Source organism: Diceros bicornis, chromosome 14, assembly GCF_020826845.1.
Source record: "Diceros bicornis minor isolate mBicDic1 chromosome 14, mDicBic1.mat.cur, whole genome shotgun sequence".
Lineage (NCBI taxonomy): Eukaryota > Metazoa > Chordata > Mammalia > Perissodactyla > Rhinocerotidae > Diceros > Diceros bicornis.
In genome coordinates this window covers 28,092,327-28,111,662 of record NC_080753.1, presented here as the reverse complement: position 1 = coordinate 28,111,662, position 19,336 = coordinate 28,092,327, and the positions used below count along the sequence as shown (strand labels likewise).

At 45.0% G+C, this 19,336-nt stretch overlaps 1 protein-coding gene across 2 annotated transcripts; it reads right to left on the bottom strand.

Moving 5' to 3' along the window:
• Positions 1-1,037: 1,037 nt before the first annotated feature.
• On the bottom strand, positions 1,038-18,673 carry PPIL1 (peptidylprolyl isomerase like 1). 2 transcript variants are annotated; one of them, XM_058554479.1, is made up of 4 exons: positions 18,402-18,673; positions 15,251-15,405; positions 2,811-2,879; positions 1,038-2,237 (listed from the first exon to the last, which is right to left on the bottom strand). In XM_058554479.1, the coding sequence occupies exons 1-4, from the start codon at positions 18,455-18,457 to the stop codon at positions 2,017-2,019; spliced, it is 501 nt and encodes a 166-aa protein (XP_058410462.1). In that variant the 5' UTR covers positions 18,458-18,673; the 3' UTR covers positions 1,038-2,016. The 2 variants fall into 2 exon arrangements, with proteins under 2 accessions (XP_058410462.1, XP_058410463.1); XM_058554480.1 differs by lacking the exon at positions 18,402-18,673 and adding an exon at positions 17,882-18,232.
• Between the last annotated feature and the right edge of the window lie 663 nt (positions 18,674-19,336).

The following is a 19,336-nucleotide window of genomic DNA, read 5'->3' as shown; positions in this document are numbered from 1 at the left end:
CTCACATGACAAAAGGATTAACCAGGATTCCTTTTAAACAGACTCTCTTTACATGGAAACAGGAATTTCCACATCTTTGGCTAACTGGCAGAATCACTAGAAACTGTGAAACAATTCGAGTTTCACTCTGTGAAGTCATACCTTTATGAAAACTGGCACATGACTGCCTGTGTGATCACCTTGGCATGTTTGGTGAGCTTTTCCAGAAACAAGGAACTGCCTGTGCTGCTCTCCTCCCAAGTGTACTCACAACCTTCTTTACTTCTCAAAGGAGTGATAACATGTTTCCACCACTCCCCTGACCTAGGTGAAAGTGGGGATTTTCAGGATTATAATTCTGGGAGGTAAGTGGATGAGTGTCTTATTCCTTGCTCCCAGAGGTGGATCCAATTATGTCCACCCAGTCCAGGCTGAAAGAAATGGATTCCTACTTTCCCAGAACAGTACCTTGAACCTCAAAACCATCTCTGGGAAATTACAAAGTTATTTACATAGTTTGGTGTTGAGTTTGCTTTTTTGTTGTTGAGAGAAAAGAGAGAGAAGGATGGAGAAAGAGGTTGAACTTGGGGAAGGCTTGGGGAATAGAACCTTGTCTGGCCAGTCCATAAAAGAAATCACCATTTCCAAAATATATAGAGTGATAAGGAGGAACATTTAAGGTACAATCCCCTCTTCGACCAAGGAGTGACCAGTTTAAGAAAGCAAACGCCACAACACATATTGCCTCTGGGCCCACAGCGACATGCAGGTGTATCTCTTCCAAGTTTGAGGGATGGTTCAGGTCTCTCAGCACATTCCCCTGGTTAATCTACAGGTGATTCCCCCTCATTCAGAAATGCTAATCGATATCACTTAACTTCTTTCTTTAGTACTGCCTTTTTAAAGTCACACCTGCTCTCGAATGAGAGCAATCCACTGGAGATCCACAAATCTAATCTAAAACGCTGTAAAATCTTGAAGATGAGCCCTGCAATACTACTTGACAGATTAAAATGGCTGCTAGAACCTCATACAATACTTGAAATCAGACCACAGCAGCAATTTTAACCATCAATGGCATTTTATTTTGGAAGTTTCTATGTATTACATAGGTATTAACTTCCTTTCTCTCATCATGCCCCCCCTAAAAAATCAGAATGATTAAAAAAAACAATGTATAAAAACTCTTTTCTAGTTTCTCTAAAGTCTTAGCTTAAAAACTTAAGTGATGCTTGTCCTTTACAAGAATACTGCTTTGTAAGGAGAATTCAGTCTGTTCTTATGCTCACTACAGACTTCTACTCCTTCCTGGGGAAAAAATGGTCAATGCTTCTGCTTCCTTTTAATAAATTCATTTCTCGATTACCACACATTATCATTCCCCACTTGACACCTTCTTAGAATATTGATTGTTGGACACATTTTTTATTTGGCAAAAATTCAATGTGGTTTTGCGTGGGATGTCTAAGTGTCAGAAACAGCAGTGTTGGTGTTCTTCTGGTTTTGAGAGGGAAAATATACAGAGATGCATACATTCCCGGGAACAACAAATGTAGGAGACTGAAATAAGGTATGCACAGAGTTAAGAAGGCTGATAGACATTACTTGATTTTGAATTCTGTGGCTGTCAGCCACCAAAGACTGCAGTGTAGGCCAGAATATAAATCCCCGCAGGAGGAGGTTTGGTTAGGCACTGCAAAATGACAGAGTTGGCTTCACTTTTTTCCAAGTGTATCAGAGCAGATGCACACTAGAAGGAGCAGTATGGGTCATCTACAGTGAGCAGTAACCTGTGAACGATCATGTATGGGCATTTCTGCAAATGCTCTGTCAACCTAGGCACTGGGGGAAGAAAAAAGAAGCATCTTATTAAAATACACTTCCATCTCTAACTCACCCAAGACCCCAGGCCTCCTTAGTACTGCAATTTGCAAGGCCAAAATGAAGTTTAGAGTCACGTGTCATTCTAGACCATCTGGAAGCTGGTTCGCTGGGGCCATCTCAGAGGACCCGTGTGTGCCCAAGGGAGCAGCAAGTCTACCCAGAAGGGTATGCCTTAATGATCTTCACATCGTCCACAGGGCGGTCCTGAGAGTTTGTTTCCACCATTCCCACTCGATTCACCATTCCTATACCCTGGCACACACGGCCAAAAATGGTGTGTTTGCCGTCAAGCCACTGAGTGGGAGCTAGGGTCACAAAGAACTGGCTGCCGTTGGTATCAGGCCCTGCATTGGCCATTGCGAGAATTCCAGCCCCTGGTGGGAAAAAGGAAAAGAGGAAAGAGTATGAATAACCCCCACGGCTCCAGCCTGGAGCTGCTACACCATCCTAGGGACAAAACGAAGCCAGTGTTTGTTCTGGCCTCTATCATCAACCACAGACCTAGATAACCTTTCCCCCAGGGAAGACTCTCTGCCCTTGCACAAACTCCATCGACTGCACACCCTGATGACCTCATCTTCCTTGCCTTCACCTACTCCTCAGCCTCTATCCATATGATCCCCACTAACTGCTGGACCATGTTCCCAATTCCCCTCAAAAATCCACCAAGGTCTCCTGCTTTTTTGAGGAAGCTTTTGTTTTCCTATAGTTTACAACGGCAACATTGAACAAGGAGGTAGAGTCTAGAACACTCAGACCAGCACTCTGAACTGCCCAGGACTCCGAGGGAGGCGCCGCTCTCTCTAATCCGCCAGGGCTCTTCGTGGCACCGCAGCTGGGCAGCTACATGGCACCATGCCACAGTGTCAGGCATTCACCTTGAATCATAGCCAAAAGAGTGAGCTTTTAAAATCCATTCCCCCTTCCCACCCAGATTACACACTTACCCGTGAATTTCAAGTCCGGATGAAGTTCATCTTCAAACTGTTTGCCATAGATAGATGCACCACCTCGACCTGCCAGATCAGAAGACGAGAAACCAATCAGCCAGTCCCACATTCCACCTCCTAGCAAGAACCATGGCCCAGGATTTTTTAGAGTACAGGAAAGGAAAAGGCAGTGAGCACACCTAGCCTCCTGCTAGGTATACTGCAACTACACAGCCCAGCAGCAAAGTCAGGCACTGACACAGCACATTCAAATCACTGGTTTCATTCAAGTCAGACATTTCTTTTCAAAATAACACTGAGTGTTTTTTCCTGCTTATTAAAGTAATACATGTTCACTGCCAAAAATGTAGAAAACATAGAACATTTTATCAAGAGAACATTAAAGTCCCCTGTAATCTAACCATTTATAGATAACTACCATTTGTAGTTTGATGTGTTAAGAGGTTTCTTAATTTTTAACATTTTCATGAGTATTTTAGACAGGAGTGCCCCAAGCCCTACTCCTGTGCCTATCACTGACATTCTTCCCTGCTGAGCTTAGACTTGCCTCTGAATCCTTACCAACTCAGAACTCCAGGCAGATATTTTTAATGGATCAGAGATGGCGTAAGAATTGAAACCTATTTGCTACCCTTAACCTAGATCAAGGAAAATAAGTCATTTAAGTCAAAGATATCCAGCTTAAGGAGAAATAGGGACAGTGATAAGTGGCCAAGTGGCAGAGAGAAATAATATCACAGTAGGCAGAGCCCATTGAGAGGAGAGGTAGCATATCATAAGGAGAATATGAAGAACTATGGAATTAGGAATGATTTGTCAGCAACATCACTAACATATGTCATTTATATTATGTCCAGAAGAGTGGCATGTTGTGTGGGGCACTCAGGTTTTGTTCTTAGAGCAAAATGATATGTTAAATATGGTTCTTCCCCTAGGCAAAAATGTCCTAATAGGAGGTAACTCTCCTAATCAATTATTTAGTCAACCATATGCCTTGTTGAACTACTTTGGTTTCTCCAAGTTGACCAGCCAAGATAAAACAGTCTGGTACGTGGTGAATATTGGATTTACCAGCTTACTCTGCTTGCCTGGCAGCCAGAAAAGAGCCCAGACGCAGGGAGCGCACCTCCTTCTACAGCCTGCTGTGCAAGTAGCATGTTAAAGCACCATGTCCACCCCCAGGTCCCTGGGCCCAGCCAAGGTGTTTCCATGGTAAAAATCCTTTGCTTTACCTTTTAGGATGCTCCACCACAGGGAACCTGTCACAGCCCCCGGTTCCGGAAGAAAACACTGTTCTCACGCAGAGAGGAACGGGGGTGAATCCTAACAGACTTGGGGAAACCTCCCACCTGGCCCAGGCTACCTATGCTTCTGGAAAATTACTGAACTACCAAACTATGTAAAAATTCATTTCCAAAATTCCAATCTGCCAGTATACTTCCAAACAGTAATTATATAACCAACATGTTCCCTCTGACTACAGAGTCAAGGCTCCTGCCTGACGTTGTGGGGAGGGGGTGGTTAGTGGAAGTGCTAGGGCTCAAGACAAGAGAGGAGAAAGAGAGCTGTGGGGGAAAACTGAGGTCAAGCCCTCCTTCCAGGGCTTGAGCGAGCAAGCTGAGGATGAAGTTCAGTAGTGCACTGTCAATCCTCAGGCTGAGCCTTGGAAGCGTGATCCTGCAAGCTGAGGGCTGCCAGAATGAAACCTCAAGGCCTCTACCTTACAGGAACTGAAAGCCATCACATAAATGGCAACACGAACAAGAAGACAGCTACAGAATAGGCCAGTCAAGAGTCACAGACGAAGCCTGGGGTTTTAAGTGATCAGAAGGAGATGCGAGCAAAAGAGCATGGATGCCCCTTTTTACTCACCAGGCATAGTGTGACCAATTGCAACTAGTTTGGCTCTCTACAGCACCATTTACTCGTAATATGCTATCTTTTCATAACCTAATTCAACTCAGTAGGGTTTGCAGCAAAATGTCAGAAAGACAAATAATTCTAATCAAAACATTCCTTTGGGCATGTGGAGTAGGGGAGAGATGGTAGGAGGACAGGAGGTGATTAGAGTTCTCTGGTGCAGAGCAGGCTACACAGATGTCAATGATCACTTACAAAGCCGACAATTTGGAAGCTTTGCAGTCAAAAACTTGCTGTGTGCCTGGTCTAGTACAGATACACCAGAGATTGGCACAGACCTGTTTCCTTTTTTTTTTTTGTGAGGAAGATCAGCCCTGAGCTAACATCCATGCCAATCCTCCTCTCTTCTTTTTGCTGAGGAAGACTGGCCCTGGGCTAACATCTGTGCCTATTTTCCTCCACTTTATATGGGGTGCCGCCACAGCATGGCCTGACAAGCGGTGCACTGCGGAGCGCGCGCACTTAACTGCTACACCACAGGGCCAGCCCAGACCTGTTTTCTAAATTCTGTACTCTCAAAGTTCTTTTACTCTGCTGTCCTCACTTTTAAACATTTATTCAATGTATTTAATATTTCAGACGTACAAAAGATACAAAGAACAATATGACAAACAACTGTGCACCCTCCCCTCAAGAAATAAAGTGTGGCAAATCCAGCGAAGACCCCATGAACACACCCCCTGCGTCCCTCCCCTCCTCCACACTCTCCCACTAGCTAACAACTGCTTCCAAGAATCACATTTTCCTCCCAGGTAACCACTATTTTGACCAGAAGTTTGTCATTTCCATGCATTTCCTTTTTTACTATATATGTATGCATGCCTAAAAAAAGCATTGTTGTTTTGCATGTTTTTAGGTTTATATAAATGGTATTACACTCTAGAGATTCTTCTGCAATTAGGTGGTTTTGGTTCACCATTGCAAGTGATAGTCATCCATTTTGTTCCATGCAGCCCTCTGTAGGATTCTTTCCACTGTATGATTACAAACCAATCTTATCTTTTCTCATGTTGATGGGTACTCAGGATCTTTCCAATGTTTTTGCTAATATAAACCATGCTGCAATAACCATTCTTTTTTCTTTTCTTTTTTTTTGTGAGGAAGATCAGTTCTGAGCTAACATCCGATGCCAATCCTCCTCTTTTTGCTGAGGAAGACTGGCTCTGGGCTAACATCCGTGCCCATCTTCCTCTACTTTATATGGGACGCCGCCACAGCATGGCTTGACAAGCGGTGCGTTGGTGCGTGCCCGGGATCCGAACCTGCGAACCCCGGGCCACCGCAGTGGAGCGCCTGCACTTAACCGCTATGCCACTGGGCCGGCCCCTGCAATAACCATTCTTATACTGTCTCCCAAACACAGTGCAGCAGCTCTCAGGGACTACACCTCTTGGGGGACATGCAGGGTCACAGCTTATGAGTATTTCACTATCACTAGATTTTTCTGATTATCTTGCCAGAGGTGGCGCCAATGTGCACCCACCCAGTGCTAGCTCTCTCTTACTCTTCCTGCTCTAGGTCCTTCCGCCAGACTTCCTAACATTTGTCAGTCTGAGAGGTGTCAGATCTCTTGTAGTGTTTTCACTCACGTTTCCCTTAAGTGCTACTTGTCCCCACGGCTCCCATACCACAGCTGATGGGACCGTGGATTAACATCCAGCCCCAAAGCAGCCACAGGTGGGCCAGTGACTCATAAGGAGGCCCCATGAAAGCTCTGCCTGGGGCATTTGACACCAGAAGGCAACTGACCAAACCAATCAAAGCCTCTCTTCTGGCCAGAGAGCCTCCAACAGACACCGCAGGCTAGCTGTCCTCTGCACATTTCCAGCCCCTCTCCACAGCCTGCCTCAACCTCAAAGGCAAGGAAGCCAGGTACTGACCAATCCCTTCTGCAGCTAAGGGTAGCCAGATGACCCAGTTCTGACACACTGACATAACAGAAAGCTACAGCTTTCCTGATAAAAAGGGACAAACACACTCCTTTGTCTTTTACCCACAGCTCTTTCCCCATCTTCCTTCTTTGAAAGCAGAGGTGATGTCAGGAGCAGCAGCAGCAGCCATCTTGCAACCATAAGACAAGTTTGAGATCAAAGACCAACACATGAAGAATGGGAGTAGAAAGGCAGCAAGCCTGGGTCCCTGACAGCTCTGCTGGGCAGCTGAACCAATGCCTGCAACTGCTTCCCTCCAGACATTTTGTTACGTGAGAAAAACAAAAGCTCTTTGTTTAAGTCATTGTGGTTGAGTTTTCTGTTACTTGTAGCCAAAAGCATCCCAAATTGATATAATCACTTTGCTACTAACAGAGTCGAAAGGGGGAACTGACTAGTGGAGCTGCTGGACTACCAGGGCAAATGCCAGATACTAGATCTAATGTGGGAAACAAGGCTACAGTTCTCTAAGAAGCTTTGCAGTTCTTAAGATGGAGTCTTCTCTTTCTCACTTGCCTCAGGGGTCAAAGAGGATCTGGATTTCAGTTCTGACTCCACCACTTACTAGCTGAGTAACGTTAAGCAAGATACTTACCCTCTCTAAGCCTCAGCTTCCTTGTCTATAAAATAGGAATAGTAGTAGTACTTAAGCCTCATAGGATTGTTATGAGAATTAAATGAGATAATGCATGGAAACCACGTAGTGTATAACATGAAGCAACAGTGAAAGCTTCCAATTGGTCTCCTTGCTTCCAGCCTTGCCTCCCCCTTTCCACACCGGTCCATTCTCCACCTGGAAGCCAGGAGGGTCCTTTTAAAACAAATCTCATCATGGCAGTCCTCTGTTCAAAATCCTCCAGCGACATTTCACCACCCTTAGGACAAAATCCAGTCTTCACAATTTACAAGACTCTCCATGACCTAGTGCTCTGCTCCCCTCCAGAGTTATCTCCTCCCCTCACTCACCTGCTCTGGTACACTGGCCTCCGTGCTGTTTCCTGCCAACACACTCGTCTAAAGCCTCCAACTGCTGTTCCCTCTGGAGCGTCCTTGCCCCTGCAGTCTCATGGCTCACTACTTCACTTTATTCAGAGGCCTGTTCAAATGCCACCTTACCAGAGAGGTCTTCCCTAATCATACTATCCAAAATAGCATGCCCTCACTCTGTATTCCAGCAGTCTCAACCAGGAATGCCTTTGCTCACTGGGAACACTGGACAATGTGTGGAGACATTTTTTGGTTGTCACACTGAGGGGTTCTACTGGCATCTAGCAGGTAGAGGTCAGGGATATAGCTAAACATCCTACAATGCACAGGACAGCGCTCTCACAACAAAAAAATATTCAGCCCCAAATGTCCATAGTGCCAAGATGGAGAATCCTTGCTCTATCCCCTTACACTACATTATTTTCTCCATATCATTTGTCATGACTTGCAGTGTATTATGTACTTATTGTTCACTGTCTGTCTCTCCCATCAGAATGAGAGCTCCACGAGGGCTTTCTTACTCATTATTATATCCCCAGCTCTTAGAACAATGCCTGGACCATGGCAGGAGTCCAACAGACATTTGTTAAATGAATTAACAACTTTTTTGAGGTTCTATTTTGTGTCAAGCCAATGCTAACCATTTTACCAACACCAGCTCATTTACTACTCACAATAAAGCCATGAGGTGCATATAACCACACTCCCCATTTATAGATAAGGCTCAGCAGGGTTACATAACTTGTCTACATTTAATAAGTGTTTATGTGAAGCCAAGATTCAACCCCAAGCCCACCAAGCTCCACAAACCCTGCTCTTCACTCCCACACTATACTACTTTGCAATATACCATGGCTGGATTAAATTTCCTCTCATATTTTTCTTATCCAAGTCCCTGGTATAAGGGATTTCTTATCCCTGAATGATGTTAGATCAAATCTGAACTCCTGTCTGGGAGGCTCCATGACCTGGCCCGATCTTACCACCATGCTATCTCCTTCTACTCTGCGCACTCTGCCCTAAACTGCTCCTTTCCTGTCCCCTAAACATGCAGTTCAGGGGCCTAGAAATCACATCTTGTGCACTTGTCCTGGGCATGGAGAGATGCCTAGGTTACGTCACAGAGCCAGTCCAGCATGTGAGACGAGACAGCTGTGGTGGTGAGGTCTCCTTCATACTCTCTGTTTACTCATGCCTCTGCTCTGTACTTATTCTTCTTACTAAATCTAATATGCCCTTCCCTGTACCTCCCAAGAATTAAAATTCTACATTTCCTTCAAGGCTCACCTCAAAATATGCCTCCTTCCCATTCTAATCCCACTCCACTGTACTTGTTCTCTTATTATGAATTATTCCAACCCATGTTATATACATAATCCACAGCATACCACATATAACTGCACATTTATTATATTGTTACTTTCTAGATATTTCTTATAATGAATATCTTGTCTTCCTGGCAGGGCAGGGAGCACTGCAAGGAAAAGAAAAATGTCTTGGCTTCTAGTACTTGGCTTAAGTAATCCTCACAGGCCTAAGAATAGCACAAGATGCCCAGGAGACTCTTAGCAAATATTCACCAAATGAATAAAATGAACAATGAGCTTGCTGTTGAATACGTTAACTTTCAGGTGTTCCTGGGGCTACCAAGAGGAGAGAAGAAATCAGAGTGAGGGTGATGCACAGCGTAATCAGCATGTAATTAATCACTGCAATCACGGCAGCCGATGAGCACTGTGAGGTTAAGTGCAGAACAAGAGTGAAAGGAAGAGCTTGATAGAATGCCAGGTCTTATAAGGAGGAGAGGAAGAGAAGTTAGTAGAACCAGATAAAAGACATTCAGAGGGCTAAGGAAAGAGCCAGCATAGTGTTATTACAATAGGGAAATTTAAAAGAAGAAAAATGGTTTAAAATGAAGCAAGAAGTCAACGGGTATTTGAGTTGAGAAAACATCCGGCAAAGACATATCAGAAAGACTGTGGAAAGAATAGTTCCAGAGCTGTCGGACTGAAGGAAGGGACAGTCAGGGATGGAAACGGAACACTGACTGGCTGAAGAGCCCAGGATACCACATGCTGCTTATCTGAGGTATTTAGCAAAAAAGTGTTACCTAATCAGCTAGTAGTTCATACCACTGACCTAAGGAGGGCCTAACTCCTGTTTGCCTTCCACCATAGACCTGCCAGCAAGCTTAGCTCAATCCTTAATTATACTTGAGGCTGGGTGCAATTATTTGGAAATCTTTTGAGTGATTCAATTTCATTAAAATTACATCATGGAAATGTGACATTATGAAGGATTGTGAACCAATTACAGAAATATAGGGAAGCTCTGACATGAGCAACTCACATCTCAGTCACCCCCAATTCTTGTCTACTTATGGATTCTCTCAGTTCACTGCTGTTCCAAATTAAAATTTTATCTCATAACAAGGACAGAGGGTCAGCCCCATGGCTTAGCAGTTAAGTGCACACGCTCCGCTACTGGCGGCCCAGGTTTGGATCCCGGGCGCACACCGACGCACCGCTTCTCCGGCCATGCTGAGGCCGCGTCCCACATACAGCAACTAGAAAGATGTGCAACTATGACATACAACTATCTACTGGGGCTTTGGGGAAAAAAAAAAGGAGGAGGATTGGCAATAGATGTTAGCTCAGAGCCGGTCTTCCTCAGCAAAAAGAGGAGGATTGGCATGGATGTTAGCTCAGGGCTGATCTTCCTCACAGAAAAAACAAAACAAACAAACAAAAAAACAACAACAGAGAGGAAGAAGACAGGAAGGAAATACATCAAAGTGCTGACAGGACATTTTCAGATAAAGAAAGAGGAGTGAAACAGGATTAGACTCTGGCTCCCCTAATACCTGATGAAGCAAACACAAAAAATTCAAATTTTTTCAAAGCCAAAAATTCACCAGCATCAACCAAATAATAAAAAGGAAATAAACTTCTTCCCAAAATTCTGAAAAGAGTCAGCCAAGGAAAGAAATAGGAGATTCTGGGGCCAGCCTGGTGGCGGCAAGCGGTTAAGTGCGCTCGCTCCGCTGCAGCGGCCCGGGGTTCACCGGTTCAGATCCCGGGCGCGCACCAACGCACTGCTTGGCAAGCAGTGCTGTGGTGGCGTCCCATATAAAGAAGAGGAAGATGGGCACGGATGTTAGCCCAGGGCCAGTCTTCCTCAGCAAAAAAAAAAGGAAGATTGGCAGATGTTACCACAGGGCTGATCTCCTCACAAAAAAAAAAAAAAAAGAAATAGGAGATTCTTCTGCCTGTCCTCCCTAAAAGTAGTAATCAGGAATGTAGGAAGTGTCACCCAGAATTTTCTCACAAACACCTTCCAATTTTGACAAGCCAACAAAGGGAGTGGGTGAGCAACCCTGAGAAAGTTCAGGAGAAGCCCTTGTGGGCAGAAGCCTGCACTCACCAGGAGCGCTGAGAAGTGGCAGGGCAAGCTACCAGCGCTGGCCATCTTGGAAGTGGGGGAGCACTGGGCCACGACAGGGTTCAGTACACACTACCCCAAAATACAACACCTTGGCATACTGGATATTTCAAGCTGAAGAAATCTGAGAAATGGCAGGTGTAGGAAGGACTTTCTGACCTTCCCTTGAAGCAGGTCCTAAGACCCTCATGTGAGAGATGCCTTCCCCAGACCTGGAGGAAAAGAACATCCTTGTCTCCAAGACAGAGGGACACCAAGAGGAATCGGAAGAACGGGGCTGCTAAGTTGCCCCTAGTTTACCACACTTAGCTCATGTCCCTTTTGTCCTATCACATTTCCCCACAACTGTCCACTCTTCATCAAACCTAGCATAAAGACACTCAGGCGTAACTGCTTCTTCAGGACTTCATTTCCGTAGAAAGGCTCCAGGGTCATGTAAAACTTAAATAAATTTGTATGCTTTTCTCCCATTAATCTGTCTTTATAAGAGACCCAGCTGAGAAAGAAAAGGTTTGAAGGATCCTTTTCCTCTACCACAGCTATACTCAGGGGACCACCCAGAGCCGAGGGTGGGGGTAGAGGAACACCACTGGCTGGTGGAGGGGGCCCTGGGACAGGGCTTTAATGGAGTCTGGGGAGACAGAACAGAGACTAGCCCTCCCACAAAGGGCTTACTCAGCATGAGCTGAGCTTGTGTTCTATCCCACACCCTCTTAGGCTAGAATAAAATGGAGAGAAAGCAATCTAGCATTTGGAGTGGGAAAGACAACTGGTCCCACATAGTGGGGGAAAGAGACAAAGTGAATCCACTCACACTGTATCTGAGCAAAGAAAAGGGGAGCACAACATAGATGCCGACATTAAGCCTAGATAAGATGAAAAGAAATGGCACAGAAACTATGCAAACATAATACAACAAATAGAAAGAGAGAAAGAAAGGAGGGATGGAAGAAAAAAACACCTCAGGAATTCAGTCTGGGAGAAAACATAATCCGAGAAGGCGTCTCCATGGCTGTCTCAAGCTATAGATGATTCAAAAGAAATAAGAATCCAATAAAACAAGAGCTCAAAGACAGAAAGTAAATCAACAGAATAAGGTGAAAAGATTGCAGAGCTAAGGAAACAGATTGAGAGCCAAATGACACCAATACAGTGTTAATAAATGAATTAGAGCAGTAAAGAACAGAACAGAATGACTAAAAATTGAATAAGGCACAGGGTAAAGACCTGAGATCATTTCAGTGGATACAGGAAAAAATGGAAAAACATCATCTCACACACTCAAAAGAAATGTGACAGATATGAAGGCAAGGTGATGAGACAAAGAATAACTAGTTTCCCAAAACAGAAAGTCCAATAAGCATAACAGAGAAAATATTCAGAAACACAAATCAAAAAATTTTCCCTGGGGCCGGCCTGGTGGTGCAAGCGGTTAAGTGCGCGCGCTCCGCTGCGGCAGCCCAGGGTTCGCCGGTTCGGATCCCAGACGCACACCAACGCACCGCTTGTTAAGCCATGCTGTGGCGGCATCCCACATAAAGTAGAGGAAGATGGGCACAGATGTTAGCCCAGGGCCACTCTTCCTCAGCAAAAAGAGGAGGATTGGCATCGGATGTTAGCTCAGGGCTGGTCTTCCTCACAAAAAAAAAAAAAAAAAAAATTTTCCCTGAATTGAAGGAAGGAGTAAATCTAGCCTCAGTATTCTCCAAAGCCATGTTCAAAACCAGAAGGTGATGGAGCAAAAAAGATCTGAGGGAATGAGTGTGGCCCAAGAACAGCACACCCCGTCACCATCTTTTTTAAGTATAAAGGCAACAGGCAGAAATTCTTCAACATGAATGAGTTCAAAAATATAACACCCTCCAGCCCTTGCAATAAAAACCACTCAACAAGAAATTCTGCCCTCTAGCACTTGGGAAGCAGTGGTAAGCACTGAACCCTCTGAAATGTAGATCCCATGCTGTAGCTGAGGGAATCAAGGAGGCAGAATGGAAAATGTTATAAACTCTGACACGGGAAAAATAGAACAACAAAAACTGGGAGTGAGGGAAGGGAAGATAGGAATGGGTAGAAATATAAGTACTAACTGTCACATCTTTCATAGCAGGAAGTCAATTTTTCTGTCAAATAAATACAAAATTAAATATAAGACTTTTTGTTTTAACAATAATAGTATGCATGACATAGCCTATTCTTTTGAAATTATTTCCATTTAGCCAGTTATCCATTGATTCATCCTTTTAAATAGATATCTGAGAAGAAAGATGTCTAGAATAATGGCCACCAAAAGTTAGTATTAATCATTTCCGAGAAGTGGGATATTGGGGGAATAGTTAATGGTGGTTAGGAATCTTTAGAAGATATGCTTATGGGTGTTTTTTTGTTCTTTTTTCTACTTTCCTATATATTCTGTATTTTGAAATGTGTCCATATACATTGAAAAAATGGAATGTCTCTGGTTATAAAGGAAAAAGGACAGTTGAGAATGACAAAAAAAAAAACAAGATGAGAAAAGACTGCCACAGAGAGAACCAAGTTTATTTAAAGGCAAAAGAGCAGAAGCAGGAATTAGCAGAGAGAAAATGCAGACTGAGAAGCAAGGGCCCTTGTAACTAATAAGTGTTAGCATCCACCAATTTCACTAATAAACCCTGTCTAAATAATGACAACTCCCAAATTCATACCTCCATCTCAGACCTTTCCTTGAACTCCACACTCACGTCAACATCTCTACTTGAAGGTCTGACAAGTATTTCAAACGTAATGCGCCCAAACCAAAACCAAATTCTTGATCTTCCCCATTTCAGTAAATTCAAGTCAAAAACCTTCGAGTCATCCTTGACCATCTCTTTCTCTCACACACCCACCCAGCCGCCCAATCCAAACTCAGCAAATCCCATTGGCTTCATTTCTATCAAAACATCACCTGAATCCAGTCTCTTCTTACCACCTTCTTTACTATCAGCCTGGCCCAACCACGTATTTCCAGACTGGGCGACTACAGCAGCCTCCTAACTAGCTCCCGGCTCCCGCTCTTTCCCCGACATCTACTCTCCAAACAGCAGCCAGTGATCCTTCTAAGCGTAGGTCAGATCACGTCACTCTTTTGCTCAAAACTCTCTGATGCCTCCCATCTTATTCAGAATAGAACCCAAGGTCTCCACCATGCCCTACAAGGTCCCACCTGAACTCCCACACAGGCTCCTATCTCAGGGCCTCTGGGCCTACTCTTCCCTCCACCCGGAATGCTCTTCTCCCAGTCACAAGGTTCATCCCCTCATTTCATTCAGATCTCTGCTCCAATAACACCTTCTCAGAGAGGACTTCCTTGATCTTTCTAGTAAACTCGCACCCCACATCCTTTTCCTGCCTTAGTGAGAGCAAGAATTTTTTTTCTTTGTTCACAGCTATATTCCTAGAGCTTACAAGAGTTATCTGACACAAAGCAGGTGCTCAAAATTTCTTAAATGAATGAATCTAATATTTTTTCTCAAAACATTGCATTATAAACCAATATTACCTCAATTAAAAAAAAAAAGAAAGTGGGTGTGCCCAGACAACTTGGCAGGGCCAGGAATAACCTGGTCCTCTAGTTCGTCTGCCTCGGAAGCAGGTTGAGGGCAGTGCCTCTCTCCTGGCCTGGACCCTCAGGACATTCCCACACCTGCATCCCTACAGGCCAGTAAAGGCCTCAGCTGTAGAGGGCTGCAGCCCTCCACAGGGGAAGTGCTACGGTATTGTCTGCCTAAGACGTTATGTGACTTATACACAGTAAAACACTCATTTATTTATTTTGCATCTTCATTCTAAAAAAAAAACCCAAAACATTGCAAATGATGTCTTTCTTTTCTGCTGATTATCAGACTACTCTATGCATTAATATAATTCATGCAAAAATTATTTGCTCTTAATAAGTAACACATGGAAGTTATGAGAAACTCTATGGAGCCCAAGAATCAAGGCTGGTTTCTGGCCAATTCCATTTCTGGCCAATTCCCACATGTGTATTTGGGGGAGGGTGGGTGGTGGGGAGGGTTTGTGGTAGGGAGGGCAGAAATCAACCAACTCAGTCCCTGGTATGTGGATGAGAGGTCTGGCTGCCTTATACCCAGTTAGGACAGAATGAGACTTCAGAAACTAACGTCAGCTTAACTGTACCTGTCCCCGTTGGGTCACCTCCCTGGATCATGAAGTCTTTGATGATCCTGTGGAATTTGGTGCCATTGTAGTAACCTCGACGAGCCAACTCAGCAAAGTTCTTACAGGTCTTTGGAGCATGCTTCCAGTACAGCTCCAGCACAATGATCCCCATGCTGCAGGGGGAGAGGACAGTAGAGCTTCAGTCAAGAACAAGGTCACAGCAAACAGGAATATCAGGGGACTGCTCCACGACTCTTCGTTTTCAAGCTTATAAGTCATGAAATTGTGATCACGCTCAGCAAAGGAAAACAACACAATGCAAATAACACAGCCACAGATATCTCCTCTGAGTAACACATGCAGGGGCTCCCGGCACTTCTTTTAAGCAAAATAACAACCATAGACAACTCAAAATTCTAATATCTTACATATAAAAAATCACCAATTATCTGGAACCCATATAATCAACACCTAAATTAGGAAAAACAAATTTACACTTAATTTGTAAATTTTTTAAAAAGGAGGACATTAAAATATCGAGAGTCATATTTATTTATACATGCCTAAGTTTCTGGGTGGGGATGGGAACTGGGTAAATGGGAGACAGGAAGATTCTCAATGAATTTATTTTTTAAACCGTTGTATTTTTGAACCACGTAAACGTATTACCTATTTGTAAAAATTTTTAATGAAAAAAGGTAGTTTGTGGGGCCAGCCCGGTGGCGCAAGTGGTTAAGTGCGCGCGCTCCGCTGTGGCAGCACGGGGTTTGTCAGTTGGGATCCTGGGCGCGCACCGACGCACCGCTTGTCAAGCCATGCTGTGGCAGCGTCCCATATAAAGTGGAGGAAGATGGGCACAGATGTTAGCCCAGGGCCAGTCTTCCTTAGCAAAAAAAAAAGAGGAGGATTGGCAGATGTCAGCACAGGGCTGATCTCCTCACACACACAAAAAAAAGGTAGTTTGTGTGTGTCTAGGAGGAGTGCAACAAAGGCAAACCTGATGACTTCACACCTTTGTGAAGTCATCCAATGTGATGAGCACCCCCACTCCACACTGCTAAGAAAAAGGAAGAAGTAAAAGCCTTAGGACAGGTGCCTTCCCCTCCACTCCATCACTCACCTACATTTTATGCTCCAAGGATGTGAGAATTGAGTCAACTCTGTATAGCCTAAATACCAACTGCCTAGCACAGTGTAAGCATTCTATAAATATACGTGGTATGTGTTAGAACGTAGCTTTCTAAAAGCCCATCTACTGGTAATTTATCCTTCACGCTACTAAGATTCAACACAGATTAACAATTACTCTGATAGGCACAGTTCTAGGTGCTTTTCCCCTTACGAATCTGACATTCTGGTGGATATTTTTAAAACACAGGGAATAAATTTCTGGATTGACAATCAGGAAGTATCTATACAATTCTGAAATGTGCATACCTTTTGATTCAGCAATTTCAACTCCTATCTATTCTATAGAAAACTAACAAAAGCGCTTAAGGATACAGTATGTGCAAGGATGTTCATTCCAGTATTTGTCATACAAAAAACAAGAAGCAATTTAAATGTCCTTCAAAGAGGGAATGACTAAAATATGAAATATCTATACTACAGGGGAGTTCATGTGTTAGTGAATAAAAGAAAAGCAAATTACAGGAAAAACTTATATACGGTATGATCATATGATCCTATTTTTGTTAAAAAATAGAACACAAAAGAGACATTTTATATGTACATAGAAAAAGATCTAGAAGGTGATCCAACAAACTATTAATAGAGTTTCTGGGGTCCGCCCGGTGGCACAAGTGGTTAGGTGCACGCACTCCGCTACAGCGGCCTGGGGTTCGCTGGTTCGGATCCCGGCACGCACTGATGCACTGCTTGTCAGGCCATGCTGTGGCAGTGTCCCATATAAGGTGGAGGAAGATGGGCACGGATGTTAGCCCAGGGCCAGTCTTCCTCAGTAAAAAAAGAGGAGGATTGGCACGAATGTTAGCTCAGGGCCGATCTTCTTCACAAAAAATAAAAAAAAAATTGTGTTTTTACAGGGAGGAGTGGCTTTCACTTCTTATTCTATCCACTTCTACACTGCTTGGATTTCAATTTCAACTGACTTTATAATTCAAAAAAATGTTAACAGGTGAGTTCAGAAATTAATTTCAGGTTGGGGCCTGAAGAAATAGAATTTTGCCATATAAGAAGCTCGGGAAGAAGACGGCCAGGGAGCAAAAGCAGCATCTGAGAGAACTCTGTGCTCTGGCGGGAAGTACCATGGACAAGAACAGAAAGGGACGTGGCGGCTGGACCCTGGCTGCTGATGCGGGAACGGCAGAAGACGTAGCCAGAGAGGTAGACAAAGGCCAGACGAAAGAAATCACCCTGAACGTCAGACTGCGGAGTTTTAATTTTATAGTGTTGTAGCAGCAAGAAGCTACTTAGGGTTACTTGTCCTACACTGGAAAGATGGCTTTGAACTTTTTCCAAAGAGGCAATGGAATGAATGGGGCTACAGAACCCATCACGTGAGGTGGACAGATCAGGCTCCAATGGGGTTCCCCCACTCACTAGCTGTGCGGCTTTGGTCACACCATTTAATGTCAATTTTGGCATTTCCCCCCGCTAAAATTGGAAAAAAACTGGAATAATACCTACATGACCTGAGTTGCTAGGAGGATTCAACTAAACGGGATGCTACACATCAGGGGCACGGCACTAGCTGTTTGGCGCTCAAGTCTATGGGGGAACATGTGCTTCTTCCCGTGTTGTCCCAATAATTCGTTTATGCGCCTGCAATACTCATCACGTGAAGACCCGTGTCCGTCTCCCTCACGGTCCTGCCAGCTCCGAAGGCCAGGCCGTGTGCATCTTATCCACCCCCGTCTCCTCAGATGCCGGATCCCAGTCCCTGGCCGGTGGACTCACACACGCTTGTTGAATGAATGAACCGGGAGGGAGGACGACAATCAGGCGGCTGTCGCTCAGGGCTCGGCGCGGAGCTCGGACGCGGGCGGCGGCCTCCCCTCAGCCCGCGGGCGGCCCTCACGGCCGCCTCTCCACGCCTCTCCGCAGCAGGCCGGCCTCCCGGGGAGCGCGCCGGAACCGAGCCCCGCGGCGAAGCCCGCGCTCCGCGTCGCCTCCGCCAGCCCAGCCCCAGAGGCCCGACCCCCTTCACCTAGTCTCCAAGAATACGTTGGGCGGCTGCCAGGAGTCGGGGGGGATCGCCGCCATGGCGAAGCCCGCGGAATCCTTCTCTGGCAACAGCTACTTCCGGCGTGGATGTGCCGGGGACCCGCCGCTGCTGCGCACACTTCCGGTCTCCCGGTCTCCCCAGTTCTACCGTTTAGATGCCAGGATTTGGGTGGCTGGGACAAGCGAGAGGAAGGAATCATCCTCCAAGGCCAGGAAGCTGGCGTGCGAGGCGAGAAAAAGGCCGGCTGCCAGGACGGAGAAAAGTGCAAGCTCCATTAGACGTTGTCTGCAAGGGGAGATACCGCGCCTCTCTCCGGGCGATCTGATTGGTTCATTTGGGCGTGGAAGGCGGGAACAACCAGCAAATCTGAACTCCGATTGGAGTTATGCCGTAACTTTCAACTCGAAGAATTTCTTAGTCCCACAAAAGGGCAGGGACCGAAAGCGGGGAGAAGGGTGAAAGAAAATAGAGATGGGAGGTACCGGTAACTAACTTTTGTCAGGCGCTATACAACTTACATAGCGCTTACACTTTATTATCTTATCTACTCCACAAAGCAATCCTGTAAAGTAGATATTATTATTATTCCCATTTTTCACTTGTGAAAACTGAGACTCCGCAGTTAAATGACTTATTTGTCCATAGCCATACCGCAAAGCTGAGCCTCCAGACTCCAAAGACAAGGAGTCTGGGGAGAGAGGAGAGGGAAGGGCCGGGAAGAAAATGAGAGATAAGAAAAGGGCGAGACAGGAGAATGAAGATCAAAGGGATCAGGGCTAGAGCAAGGCTTAGAGCGACTGGCTGAGATAGATGGTGCTTCAGGGTTGTTAGGACGGTTTGCTCAGGGTCAAAGGAGGAGAAAAGTAGAGGCACTGCGAGGAGGTTTGGAGGGAGGGCAGGAAAGAAAGAAACTCATA